This window comes from Pongo abelii, chromosome X, assembly GCF_028885655.2.
Source record: "Pongo abelii isolate AG06213 chromosome X, NHGRI_mPonAbe1-v2.0_pri, whole genome shotgun sequence".
Lineage (NCBI taxonomy): Eukaryota > Metazoa > Chordata > Mammalia > Primates > Hominidae > Pongo > Pongo abelii.
This window is the reverse complement of record NC_072008.2, coordinates 113,725,849-113,739,554: the sequence shown is the minus strand read 5'-3', so window position 1 is coordinate 113,739,554 and position 13,706 is coordinate 113,725,849. Positions and strand designations below refer to the sequence as shown.

The 13,706-nt window shown below is 37.3% G+C and overlaps 1 protein-coding gene across 6 annotated transcripts in view; it reads right to left on the bottom strand.

The window, feature by feature from the left end:
• MID2 (midline 2) overlaps window positions 1–13,706 on the bottom strand; it is a 101,389-nt gene that overhangs the window by 1,100 nt on the left and 86,583 nt on the right. For 4 of the 6 annotated variants that reach the window (XM_054544942.2, XM_063721035.1, XM_002831971.5 and 1 more), the window contains 3 exons: window positions 9,947–10,074; window positions 8,427–8,570; window positions 1,582–1,743 (listed from right to left, as the gene is read on the bottom strand). In XM_054544942.2, coding sequence (XP_054400917.1) covers window positions 1,582–1,743; window positions 8,427–8,570; window positions 9,947–10,074 — 434 coding nt within the window. Of the gene's footprint in view, window positions 1–1,581; window positions 1,744–8,336; window positions 8,571–9,946; window positions 10,075–13,706 lie in introns of all 6 variants that reach the window. The other 2 variants (XM_009235148.3, XM_002831972.5) reach the window with 1 other exon arrangement.

Here is a 13,706-nt window from a genome sequence, read left to right as displayed (position 1 = left end):
CTGAAAAATAAGTAGAAAAAAAAAAGAAAAAGCACTATGAAGTATCTTAAAATTCTACCTTTTCCACCAGCATCATCACTGGCAGGGTATGCTCGATAACATGATCACTCTTGGTCCCCTGCAAGTTGGCTGCTGTTTAAATTTTATTAAGAAAACAGGCCAGAAACCAGAGTTTTCAATAAAATAAGAATAAAGGTCAATCTCCCATAAAACGACCTTCATAAAGGCGTTTATTTTCCCACTGTAGGAAAAAATGTGGATCTCTCCTAAAAGCAATTTGTGGGAAGTCATATTCCAAGCAAAGAGGAGCTAATAAGCTGTCCCCCGCATCATATATTATCAAAGTAAAAGGGAGTGCTCAAAGTTTCATGCTCTCAAATATGTTTTGTACTTTGCTTAATTTTAGTGGGTTGTTTGGGATTTGGGTAGATTTTAAGGGAAAGAGTGTTATGATGTCTGAGGTGAGGGGAATTGATGAGGTAATTGCTGCTTGATGGCAGAACCAGAAAACCCTGAGAACTCAGCAACTGAACAATTATTTTTGCCCTCTTACAATTGGGATGTAAATAACATATAATTAGGCAATTTTGTTAGAGTGACTGTTGCATCATCAATGATCAGAGAAAACATTTATTATGTAGGATCATTCACAACAGATAATTCTTTATAACCATATGACAAAAGCATTGTTACTGAGGGACCAGTTGCTAGGTATGGCAAGAGATTTATTATACAGAATGCTTCTGTGACAGACACTATTGGCTAACACATTACCCTTTCCCAACTTTTTCTCTCTTACTCACTTTCACTATAGAGGCTGGAAAAGCTAAATACTCAATCTCCCAGCCTCCCTTACTGCTAGGGGCAGCTAAGAACATGGAAGCAGAAGTCAGACAGAGCAGGGGAAACTTCTAGGAAAGTTTTGGTTTTCCAGATAAAAGGGATAACCATTATGTGTACCAACTCTTTCTTCTTTCCTATCTGGAGAGGAAGTATGACATCTGAAAGTTGCAGTGGCCATCTTGCAGCCATGTGGCAAGAAGCCAATGCACACAGGGAGCAGGAGCCTGCATCTTTTATGACATTGCAGAGCAGCTGCATTAGCCGTGAACTGCCTACCTTCAAACTTCTTCCTATGTGTATGTGTGAGAGATAAAATATATACTATTCATTTAAACAATTAACAAACACTATTTGTTAAGCTATGTTACTTGCACTTTTTGTTATTTGCTGTCAAAAGTATTCCTAACAGATATGGCTTGTCTGTAGTAGGATTTTACTAGATTATCACAAATAATGCTCTTTTATGCAATTGTCCCCCAAATATAAGGGGTGGAGTACAGAGAAAACTCTTCACTAACATCCTCCCAAGCTAACAGTCTTTTTGTGCATATCTCTGGGTCCACAAATCTTCCATGGGCACCAACAAACTCCTTGCCCAAAGTACAAACTACAACAGTATAGCTCCTCTACCCAGTGCCACTGCTCCCCATGCACTGCTGTGGGTGCCTGCTCAGGCTGTGTACTCCTCTGGCATGGAGAAGAAAATTGATCTTTCCTTTTGAAATCACCACAACGTACTGTTTGTTTTTAGTCGGGTAGGTTCACTGTTCCGGCTGCCGGCTTGGTTTATGGCTTTAACGATGAAGATGTAGCGAGTCCCGCTCTGGAGTCCATGCACTGTGTAATGGTTCTGTTTAATGTTGGGAACAATCATCCAGCTGTCTACTGAATTATACAGGCCTGTAAAATGGGGAAAGACAAGGACATTAACCAGCAGGTAAGAGAGACAGAATGAAAAACATACTGAAAATTCATCATAAGCCACCCCCTCAAAAGTGAATTCATTTTGTTTTCTTTTGAGTCTTAGAAGATGTAATGAGATGAACCAGAGCTTATGATTCCACTATTTCATTATTCCCACAGAACTAGGCTTAGGCCAGGCTCCTTGCTTGTGGCAATTGAATGGAACCACTAGCAAAAGTTAGGTTATTTCCATTTTTTTCCCAGATAACACAGGAATGGCTACTATACAGAGTCACAGAATCATCACTCTTATGGAGTCTCTGGATATTTACTCCAAACGTCCACACCTCTGAGAGCTGAGTCTGGTCTTGTATGGATGGAGCAATCCTGTGCAGAGCAGGGAAACATGGAAACTCAGCCAAAGGGACACATAGGTACTGTATTTCCCTTATTTTACAAATGGGAAACTAGGATTGAGAGAAGAAAAGTGACTTGCCCAAGGCCACAGATAGTCAGTGATGGTGCTGAGAGTAGAACCCTGGTATTTTTAAAATGGTAGCCCAGTGTTCTCTCTACCACATCACAGTTCATGGGGCGAACAACAATGTTCTTTTGTCTCTGCAAGGTAGTGAGGCTCTCAGGGCTTACGACTCCACTCTCCTACTCCATCCTCACCCTTACTTCCCAAACTAGCTGGTCTCCACAGTACCGTAGGGAAGCCAAAGAGATGACATGATAACCAAAGCAAGATATCATCTCACCACTCTTACACAACACATTCTGTTGTGTGATTCCCATGTTCATTTTGGGTTGAGTGGTCCAGGAGCACATTGTTATCTGGAATCTTCCTCCCTTCCAAGTAGGGAAAGGGATCAGAGAACTAGGCTTCTGCTTTTGATATATTTTAGACTGCAAATATTAACTTAAACAGGGGAAATGTAAATAATTAAAACATATATTTGGCAAGCTTTCGGTAAAAGAAAAACCAACATCCTAGTCTGCAGATTATTTAGACTTCTCTCTACTGCTATCTGTTTTTCAGTTAGTTTACCACTTCTTAGCCACAGTTCTACTAGAGGGTAGAAAGGGAAAGGCAAGGAAAATAAGCAGTGAATTCAGTCATTTCTATGCAACTCTAGTACAAAATTTAGTGAGGTTGAAAATTGAAAATAATAAGTCATGAGTGTTTTGCAAGAGATCTGAACAAAGGGTTTATAATTAATCTGAGAGGAAATTGAAGAGCCTAAATTAAAACTAGTAAAAGAAACAATGGAGGGCAAACAGATATGCTGGAGAAAGATGAGGAAGAATTGGTAGAGGTGCCCAATGATTCTAATGAAAAGACAATATGGATTAAAAGGGTAGGAGCAATGTTTGAGGCCTTGCCTATGTTACCAATACAGAGTATGAATCACAAGCTGCACATAAGATTTTAATACAAAGAGGAAAACATATAATCTCCAGATACACACCCAAAAATACAAAGATAAACTTCACAATGAAGTACTATGCATCTGTGAAAAAAAATGAGGAAAAGATCTCTATGAACTGATATAGAGTGATTTCAAGGAAATATTGTCAATTGAAAAAAGCAAATTCCAAAAGTATGTACGTATATGTAGTATATATGCAGTACATGACTTTTTTGAGAGAAAGAAAAATAAGAAAACATGCATATATTTGCTTGGATTTACAAAGCAACAACAATAAAAACAGGAAAGAGAAATAAAAAATTCATGAAGTTGGTTATCCACAAGGGTTAGGGGTGGAGCAACAGGATTAAAAGGATGTGGGAGGAAATGACATTTCTCTGAATGTACCTTTTTGTATAGCATCCTCTTTGGGAAACACATTGTTTTACAAATTCAAAAAAATAAAATTAAATCAATACAGGTGGGAAAAGTGGGGACTAAAGATGAAGGCAAACTGAAACAAACCCAACTGCATTTCAGATGAACAGCATAATTACACCAATGTGGTGGGGGTGGGAGGAAAACCTCAAACAAATCCTGAAGTATTGTTAGCCAGTTTGTTTTTGTAGTGGCATGGACAAAGCAATTCAGAAACTATTTTAGATGTATTATGGGATTGAGCAAATGAGTACATGTGTTGATGTTGGGAGCCAGGGTTCATACTGTGGAAGAAGGAACATACAAATACAGAATGGAGAAAGGCAGGAAAGAACCTGTGGGGATGGACTGGAATTTAAGGTATTGATGTAAACTCATGATTCCTAAAATATATATATGTTTGTGCATGTGCACATAAATATGCACATATATAAAGTATGTATGCATGTGTTATTATATGTGTGTGCATATGCTTACATATATGGATGTTTGTGTTTATATCTAGCATATCTAGCACTCAGGTCTTGGTCTCTAATATTGTCCCACTAAAAGAAACCAGGGTTCCTTGGAAAATAATGACTGATTTCAAGGCTGGGACAGAATAAGGTCAAAATGAGCCTAGAACATTTTATGCCAGAAAGTAAGGAAGTGCTCAAGAAAATGATGGGGGGATATTATAAGGACCTAGAAATCACCTTGAAAGCCTCCCAATGGCTAAATCTTGACACACTGAACACCAACACAAGTAAGGGCAGTAAATAATTATTAACAATTGAAAAAAGATAATTCATCAGCCAATACTGATATATAAACAAATGGGAGGAAATGGGGAGTGGGACTCTTGCTTATAGTAGGATGCCAAGTGCCAACTTGAAAATGTGGGAGGGAATACTCAACTGGAAAATCATCATTTTGCAATCATCGTATTAATGATTGATTCAGGCAAGTATCATCAACTGATAATAAAACAAGGGTGGGGGTGGGGATGAGATGGTTTGATGAAGCAGCAGGGTATTTTTATTGTTTTAAAATATACCACACAGATGCCTTATTAGTGGCAAAAGAAAAAGTAGTAACTACAGTGAATAAATCAGACAACATCTTGACTAGGTGATCAAAATTAGCATCATCAGTGAAGGGCAAGTGGACATCATGTGTCTCCAGATATTAATCCCTAAGAAAGAACTGTACTGCTAAATATAATCATGAGAAAACTTCAGAAAAAATCAAAATAAGGAACAGTATAATGAAGTATAATAAAGACATAAAAGAACACTTTTTAAAAAATGTCAATGTTGTTCAAGACAAAGAAAGGCTGAAGAAATGTTCCAGATTAAAAGAGATATGGCAAAAGAGATATGACAATTAAATGTAATACTTGACCCTAAACTATAAAGGACAATATTGGGTTCTTTATATGTCATAAAGAATATTATCTAGTCAAATGTCAAAAATTGGAATATAAATGTTGGTTTAGATAAAAGTATTGCATCAATGTTAAACTTCTTCAAGTTGGTAACTATATTGTGGTTATGTAAGAGAATTTCCTTATTCTTAGGAAATATACACTGAAGAATTCAGAGGTGAAAGACCATGATGTATGCAATTTGCTCTAAAATGGTTCCAAAAGAACAGGGAATGTTAGCAAATGCTAAAGGAAATGGGACAAATATTAACAGTAGGTGAATTTGGGTAAAGAATATATGGGTGTTCTTTGTGCTAGTCTTGCAAGTTTTCTGTGATTTTGAAATCATTTCTAAATTTAAAAAGGTAAATATATGATCCTCTAGGTATTACTGAGATTTAGTAAGATGGGACTTATGATTGAATTATGTCAGTGGAAGTATACCTCTTGTTCAAAAGGGAAAAATTACAATATGGAAATCCCTGAACCTGAGTGTAAATGTGTGGTAGAGAGTATTTGCATGAGAATGAAAAGGAAGGGAAATAGAAGTTATGTCTTTCTGGTTGTATGTTATGGTCTGCCTGGCTAGGCAGTTTACGGCTAATGCTTTTGTAATGCAAAACACAAAATTCAAACAGAGGAAAGATAATACAGTAATCAGAAGACAAACACACTCAAATATCTGTTGGAATTCTCATTCACCTCACAGCATAATCTGAAACATTATTGGTTGTGATCATTTCAAATCTTAGAAGAGGTAGGAAGAAAGTTAAAAATCAGGAAATAAAGTTGAAAGAAAAGGTGAAGGGGGAATAATCCTCACCAACAAGAATGAAATTTCTGGACAAAGAAAATGTGAAAAAATGTCAAAGGAAAGTAGCTCTCAGAACGGAGGTTCAGTCAACTGTGGCAGGCCAGACTGGCAGGTAGGATTGGGATCCTGAATCTTCAAAAATACTTATTCCTAGTAAGATAGTTTCTCATTGCCATCCAAAATTTTGCTTCAGGCCTCTGCCCTTGTCCTTGTTCTAACAAAATTTTCTATCAATAACTAGAGGAAGAAATAGAAGGCAGGCTGTGAGGGTAAGCAAGTATATTTGAAGGTAGAATCTGTATCCCAAAGGATTTTAGCATGCTGAAATGAAATGGCAGAACTAACCAGATAAAATGTACTAGGGATAAATTCAAGGCTTTGTATTTTTGTTTTAGATATTCAGTTGTATAAGGACAGGATTTGGAATACATAGAAAATTCAGTTGATCATATGCTCAGTAAACAGTCAGTAGTCAAAGTGGCTGCTGAAAAAAAGGTACAGGGCAATTGGGAATCAGCTAATGTACAAAAGAAATAATCCAGCTATCCTCTGCAGTGCTCAGACCACTTTTGGAGTACCAAATTCACTTCATTGACAGAACATTTTATAAAGCACAGTGATAAACAGGAGTGTGTTCTTAAAAATGATACTAGGATAGCAAAAGATCTGAAACTATACCATATGAGGAGCAATTGAAAGAAAGGAAGATGCCTAGCCTGGAAAAGAGAAAATTTAGAAGGACATAGGAACTAACTAAAATTATCTGAAGAACTGTTATGTGAAAGATGGATTAGGTTTGTTAGTGAGGCACAAAAGGTCAGAACTAGGACTAACTGGTTGCTGTGGTTTACTTCAAGGAGCATTAAACTTGAAGTCTGACAGGCTCAAGCTGCAACCTTGACTCCCTCATTTCGTAGCTCTGTGACTTTGGGCAACTCACTCAACCTGAGCCCCAGTTTCTTCACCTATAAAGTAGAGTTAATAACATTTCATAAGGCTAAGTAAGCACCCATAAGGACTAAATGAGATAATGTATGTGGGAGCATTTGTAAATGGCAAAGCATAATACACATGTAAATTATTATTGTCGTTATTATTTACTAAAAGGAAAAGTTAAGCCTCTTATAAGGAAGCACTGGCCATTATTTATAGCTGCACAACAATCAAATGGGTTGTTTTGTTAGAAGTGAGGTACCTATCACTGGAAATGTTCAAGCAGAGATAGGATGATTATCTACTGGGTGTCTGGTAGGAGGGAAGAATATTAGACTAGATGACTTCTAAGGTCCATTCCAATTCTAAGATGCTATGATCCTATCACTGTTAAGAATTATCCTTTAAGCTTTTCTTTACAAAGGACTATATAACCTTGAAAACAGAGGTGACAACCTTTAGATCTTTGTCACTTCTCAGACTTCTTGATTCCTGGGAGATTACTGCTTTCCCCATATCAGGAAAAAGAAGCACAGTTGTTGGCGCTAAGACTTTCCAGAGTAGGAGAGACAAATAAATCAGTGAAGCATTACAGTTTGTGACTTCACAATCTGAAGAAACACCCAGGAACATAGCTACATGGGCCAAGTGGTTTAGGTTGGAGCTGCACGAGGCAAATGTTTTTTAGAGTTTGATCCCCAAATGTCCTCTCATCTCCCCACCCCACCTTGTTACAAAACAGAATTCTGCCCCAGATTTGTCACAAAACAGGAAAAGGAAGCCTACTTGAAGGGGTTAGTTGGAAAAACTACTCTCATGCTGGCCTGTGAAGTCAGACACAAAAGCAGGAACAAAAAAGTAAAAGAAAATACTAATTTGCAGCTATGGAGATGTTATTTTAGGTTGGGAATCTGTTCCAGTCTTGAATCCAGCTTTAATTTTGCTTTTGTTTCCATTTCCACCATCACCCATCCCCGCCCCCACAGCACCCAGGGCATTGAGGGGAACTTTCAGCTCAACCCCTCTTGACTGGCATGAGTGAAGTTCCTACTCTGTTTTGTCTTGCTCCAATTCGCAAGAAAGTGAAACCATAACATGTGAGTTAAACAACAGCTTTGTTAATCTTTTTCATTTTGTGGCCCACTGACATGTTTTCATATTTAGCATAATTCTTGGTGGAAAGGAAGAAGTAAAGGGAAGAGTGACAGAGGCAGGAGGCTTGTCACCATATTCACTGATAGAGGTAGGTTTGGTAAAGGAAAAGTCTTTGAACATAATGTATTTTACCACGATAATGAAGTAGAAGAAGAGTCAAGGAGAGAGATGTTCATACACACAGAACCAGCAATGATGGTGGCAAGGAACAAGTACCAAGCTGTACTCTCCTTAGGAAAGTGGAGTGACATGGATTAATTGAGGAAAGGCTAAGGGTTACATAAATGAATGGGAATGGCCCCAGCAACTGCCCAGCAAGGAAATATACAACTTGCTTGTTACCCATCAGTAAGATCTTTGCAATGCCCTGGGGAGCTTACACTGTCTATGAAACACTATGCTAAACAACCTAACATGTCTTACAAACACTTGCCTCGTGGCGCCCCGGCCAATCTTGAGCAGCTTACTGCTTCCTTACATTTCCTTATCTCTGGCCACAGGCCCCAACTACACCATGACTTACTGATGAAGTTAGCCTGGCCAGTGAATATGGTGTACTGAAGCTCATAGGAGCTGATGCTGAACTCATCATCCGAGATCCAGTGGACTGTAATGGTGTCATGGGAGGCAGTACAGAGTTCTTCTCGGATAGATGGTGGGTTTGGGGCTGTAAGGAAAGGTGGAAAAGAAAGTAAGGAAAGCATACTCTGTCTTCTGGAATTTTACAATTGTTACTCTTCCTGCATAACCCAACATCTCTTGAAGAGATTTTCTTAATAGAGAATCTTTAGATCGCATGAACCATGCAACCTGAAGCAAAATGCTGGGATCTCAAGCTCCCTAAAACCACTTTTGCTACAACAATAAAAATATTTTAGGCAAAGATATAAGCCTAAATTTTTGTGATGATTGCCCCAGCTGTCTAGTCTGCCTGCATAAACACTTATGTAGACATTAAAGTGATTATATGGTTGTCTTAACATATGGTCTTCAACTTTTTTTTTAATTTCAAAATGAGTATATATATATAGAGAGAGAGATAGATAGATTTTTGCTCTTGTTGCCCAGGCTGGAATGCAGTGATGCAGTCTCGGCTCACTGCAACCTCTGCCTTCTGGGTTCAAGTGATTCTCCTGCATCAGCCTCCTGAGTAGCTGGGATTACAGGCACCCACCACCACGTCTGGCTAATTTTTGTATTTTTAGTATAGACAGGGTTTCGCCGTGTTGGCCAGGCTGGTCTCGAACTCCTGACTTCAGGTGATCCACCCACCTTGGCCTCCCAAAGTGCTGGGATTATGGGCGTGAGCCACTGTGCCCAGCCCCATTATATATTTTTAGCTGTATAGTCAAGTGCAAAATAATGAGTTCCCTCATCTATAAAATAGGGGTGATAATTAACTTATAGATTTGTTGTAAGGATTAAAGATACAAAATTAATATACAGTGTCTAGAATAAAGTAGATGTTCAATAAGGAGCAGCTATTTAATATAGTAACAAAACAGTTAAAAAATAGTTTGTGTATATTTTTTCATGAAATGATCATTAAATAATCCTGAAAGCTAGCATTTTTAACAGGCTGGTTGCATTCCTCATTTTCTAAAATTGTCTGAGAGCCAGATATTTCTTACATTTTTCTTCCTGATCTACTAACACCTAATTTTCCTTAAAACCATTTTGGTCGTACACCCACGTAAGGCATTCTCTAATATTCCCTAATTGTCACCTGAGTTCTACTCTCATAACTAGCAACAATACATTACTGTTAGATTCATAAGGACAAATCTATCAGCAATTTCTTGTGTTTTACTCTTAAGTACAGATGGTATACCCATTTTGACCCTAGAAATAGTTAACAAATCATAAATCATCTTTTTTTCTGTTAATGAACTAAAATATATTCTGTCTGAAAAGATACATGCATCATTTTAAAGATTATAAAATATGTAAATTATAAATATTGTCTTTTTCAAATTATTTTTAAATAAAAGCATACCAGAAGAAAAAAAATTAAATGGGAAGGAAAGCACAGTATTTTCACACCTGTTAAATAATCTAACCCCTCTAGCAGTTTCTTTTCTCTGGAAAAATCTAAAGCAAAGTTTTCAAAGGCATCATTAAAATTGATGTCTGGAATCAGAACTTGAGAAGATGCAGTTGCCATAGCGACCCTGAAAAAGAGAAAAGTACATCAATATACATCAAAATAGGTTGCAACCTTCACCCAGTGTTTGATTTCTGGTTTAACAAGGTGAAAATAAATGACTTGTAAGGCTTGATTTATTTAGTGAAAATATCATATCTGTGCCTTTCCAATGGAAACCATTTAAATTTTAATCATCAGGAACCAATTAAGAGTTATACCATATTTATTCACATATGTTCACCCCCCAAACACACTCCCCCATCCGGTCTTAATTTTGAGAAGTAAATACAGGATTTTTTCCCCTCTGCATCATTTTCCATCTGGCAGACAGCATCAAAACTAGACCTTTAAAGCCTTGGTAAAAACAGTTTGAGAGAGATTTTTCTTTTTTGTTTATGCTAGTCAGCAAGTCAGCATGCTAGGTTAACACCTTCCCTAAATATATCCTTTATGTGATTTTTTTTTTTTTTTTTGGGACAGAGTCTTGCTGTGTCACCCAGGTTGCAGTGCAGTGGTGCCATCTCAGCTCACTGCAATCTCTGCCTCTCCGACCCCCTTCCAGGTTCAAGCAATTCTCATGTCTCAGCCTCCCTAGCTGGTGCCCGCCACCACGCCCAGCTAATTTTTGTATTTTTAGTAGAGACGGGATTTTGCCAAGTTGGCCAGGCTGGTCTCAAACTCCTGACCTCAAGTGATCCACCCGTTTTGGCCTCCCAAAGTGCTGGAATTACAGTAGCGAGCCACCGTGCCTGACCTATGTGATCTTTTATAATATTTATATTTCACTTTATTATCCTCAGATTGTATAGTGCTATGATAGTTTTATCTTCCCAACTAATTCTAAGAGTCTCAAGAGCAGGGTTCCTATTTTGTACCTCTTAATATCTTCCATGACCCCAACACAGCATTTGACACATAGTGAAGAAATAATTGTTGAATGAACAATTGAATGACTAACAACAAAATAACTGCTAACATTTATTGGGTGCTTAGTATATACAATGCTCTGCGCATTCACTTTATATACATTATCTAATTTACTCTTTACCATAACTCTATGTAGTAGATGTTATTTCCATTTTGCAAATGAGAAAGTTGACACATTGAAATGCTAAGTAACTTGTCCAAGATCACACAACCAGTAAGAGTCAGAAATATAATTGAGCCCATGTCCATCTGATTCTAAATTCTATACCCTTAACCATTTAGACTGTTCTTTTCTTCAAAAAATTGAGGTATATTTTATATATCTCAGCAATTCTTAGGCATCGTTACACATCAGGATTATCTGGAGGAGCTTTTGCCAAAATATACATGTTTTAGTCCTGTGCAAGATCTTCTAAATCAGAGCCAATGAAGATCCTTGAACATGTAAATGATGATGAGGAAAGAAACATTCACTTGGCAACAATACGTAGGTTAGAGGAGAGAGAAAAGGCATTGAATGTAGGAAGACCAGAGAGGAAACTTTTATGGTGAACTAGTTGTAAGGGAATGGGAAACTGAAAAATACATATCCTCATGTACATATACCCTGCTATACATCTACCAACAACATCTCTTATTGTTTCTGAAAATAGAGATGTTTCAGGGATAAACTACAGGCCAAAGGAAAGACTAGCTCAGTACAATCCTAAGTTCTCACATGAATAGCCAGGATTTGGTGAGTAAGGAGACAACAACTTCTTTAGGATAACAGTTAATCTAGAAAATTAGCTCATGGAATTCCTTTCTGGCCTCTCCAATCTTCTTTATTTCCTCCATCCATCTGTCCAATACTTATTAAGCACAACTAATGTGCCAGGCACTGTACTGGGCACTGGAGATACACAAAGTGAACAAGTTTTGTTGTGGTTCTTGCCTTCAAGAGCTCACACATCATGAAGGAGAAAGACATTACATGGGCAATAGAAGTGCTGCTACAAAGGGAGTGGAGCATACACAGGAGTTATCTGAAGAGACTTGGGAGCTAAGGGAAATCTCCCATGAGGAAGTCGATTTTAACCAATGACCTACGTAATGAGTAAGAGTTAACTAAGCAAAGACTATGTGGATGTGTGTGTGTTCTCTCTTGTTTGAAGCCTGGAGAATGAGACAAAATCATGCAGGACTTTGTAGGCCATGTTACAAACGTTGGATTTTATCTTAAGAACGATGGGAGTCACTAAGCATTTTAGGTGGGGAAATAATATGCTGAAATTCATGTTTCAGGAATACTACTACGGCTTCAGTGGAGGGATGGGAAAGGGTCAAAATTGGAGGCAAAGAGACCAGATTTTAAAGTGTCTTGGAATAAGCATAAGTGTAAACAAATAAAACAAAAAGTGTTAATTCACAAAGCATCAAAGAAAACAAAGTCAAAGCAAACAAATGGCCAATAAATATATTTAAAAAGTCCAACTTTATGAGAAATCAAAGAAATATAAATTAAAATGAGATAGCATTTAAATTACGAACAAATAACAGCATAGGAGTTTTTATGCCTATAGTCAATAATGCCTACATATTTGTATTAGGATTGAAATTGATACATATTTTGAAGGCCAAATTAGCATTAAATTTCAAAATAGCTTAAAATATAAATCTTCTTTGACACCACAGTTCTATTTCATAAAATTTTTATTATGGAAATAATTGAAATGTATGCAAAGATAGAACTACAAGGGCACTCAACACACCATATGTAGCCTGATTGTCTAACAGTGGAGACTGAGTTAAGTAATGTACTATACATCAAAAGATAAAATAAGGTGAAGCAATTGGAAATCAGGTTTTATAATATCCAATGATATAGAGAAAAGTTTGTGATACATTGTTTCAAATGTAGAGTATAATATAGTATATATAGCATATCATGTTTGTGAAATATATCTAAATAGAAATATTAGAATACTCTATTCCTAAATGTTAACGATGGACGAAAGGTTAAGAATGGGTTAAAAGTGACATGGTGGGGTGTGTGTGTGTGTGTATCTGACTGTCTGTGTTTTTTTATTTAAGCAAAACACAACATTAGCGATCTTGTTGCAGTCTCGCAAGGCCTTGGTTTCTATTGCAAATAATATAAGGTGTCATTTGTAAGGGGAAAGGGATATCTCTCCCAGCTAAAATTTCATTTTAACTGAAGTCATGGTGCCTTAACACAACACAATGCATAATGGTGGGGGAAATTTTCAGACCCTGTCGGAGACCGGTATTGAAGGTGGGTAGATGATTCTCAAGTCATACTACATATATAGTCATCTATTCCACCTACACCTCAGGTTATACCTGAGCCTATGAAAAGAAGATTCAGATAAAGAGTTGGGAATCATAACCACCTAGATGGTAATTGAAGCCCTAGGAACCAATGAGTTTGCAACAAGGAGAACATGTAATGAGAGAAGAGAATAACCTAAGACAGAATCACAAAGAACAATAGCATTAAAGGAATAGGCCAAGGAAACACTGCTCACAAAGGCAAAACAAAACAAAAACAACAAAGTAGGAAGAAAACCAGGAGTGTTCATGGAAGGTAAGGGCAGAGAAATTTCAAGTAAAAATGATCAGGAGGACAAATGCTACTGAGAGATCAAGTAAGATGAAACAAAGGGGTGTCTATTATATTTAGCAACAAGGTATTCATTTGGTGACCTTGAAAAGAATACTTTCAATGGT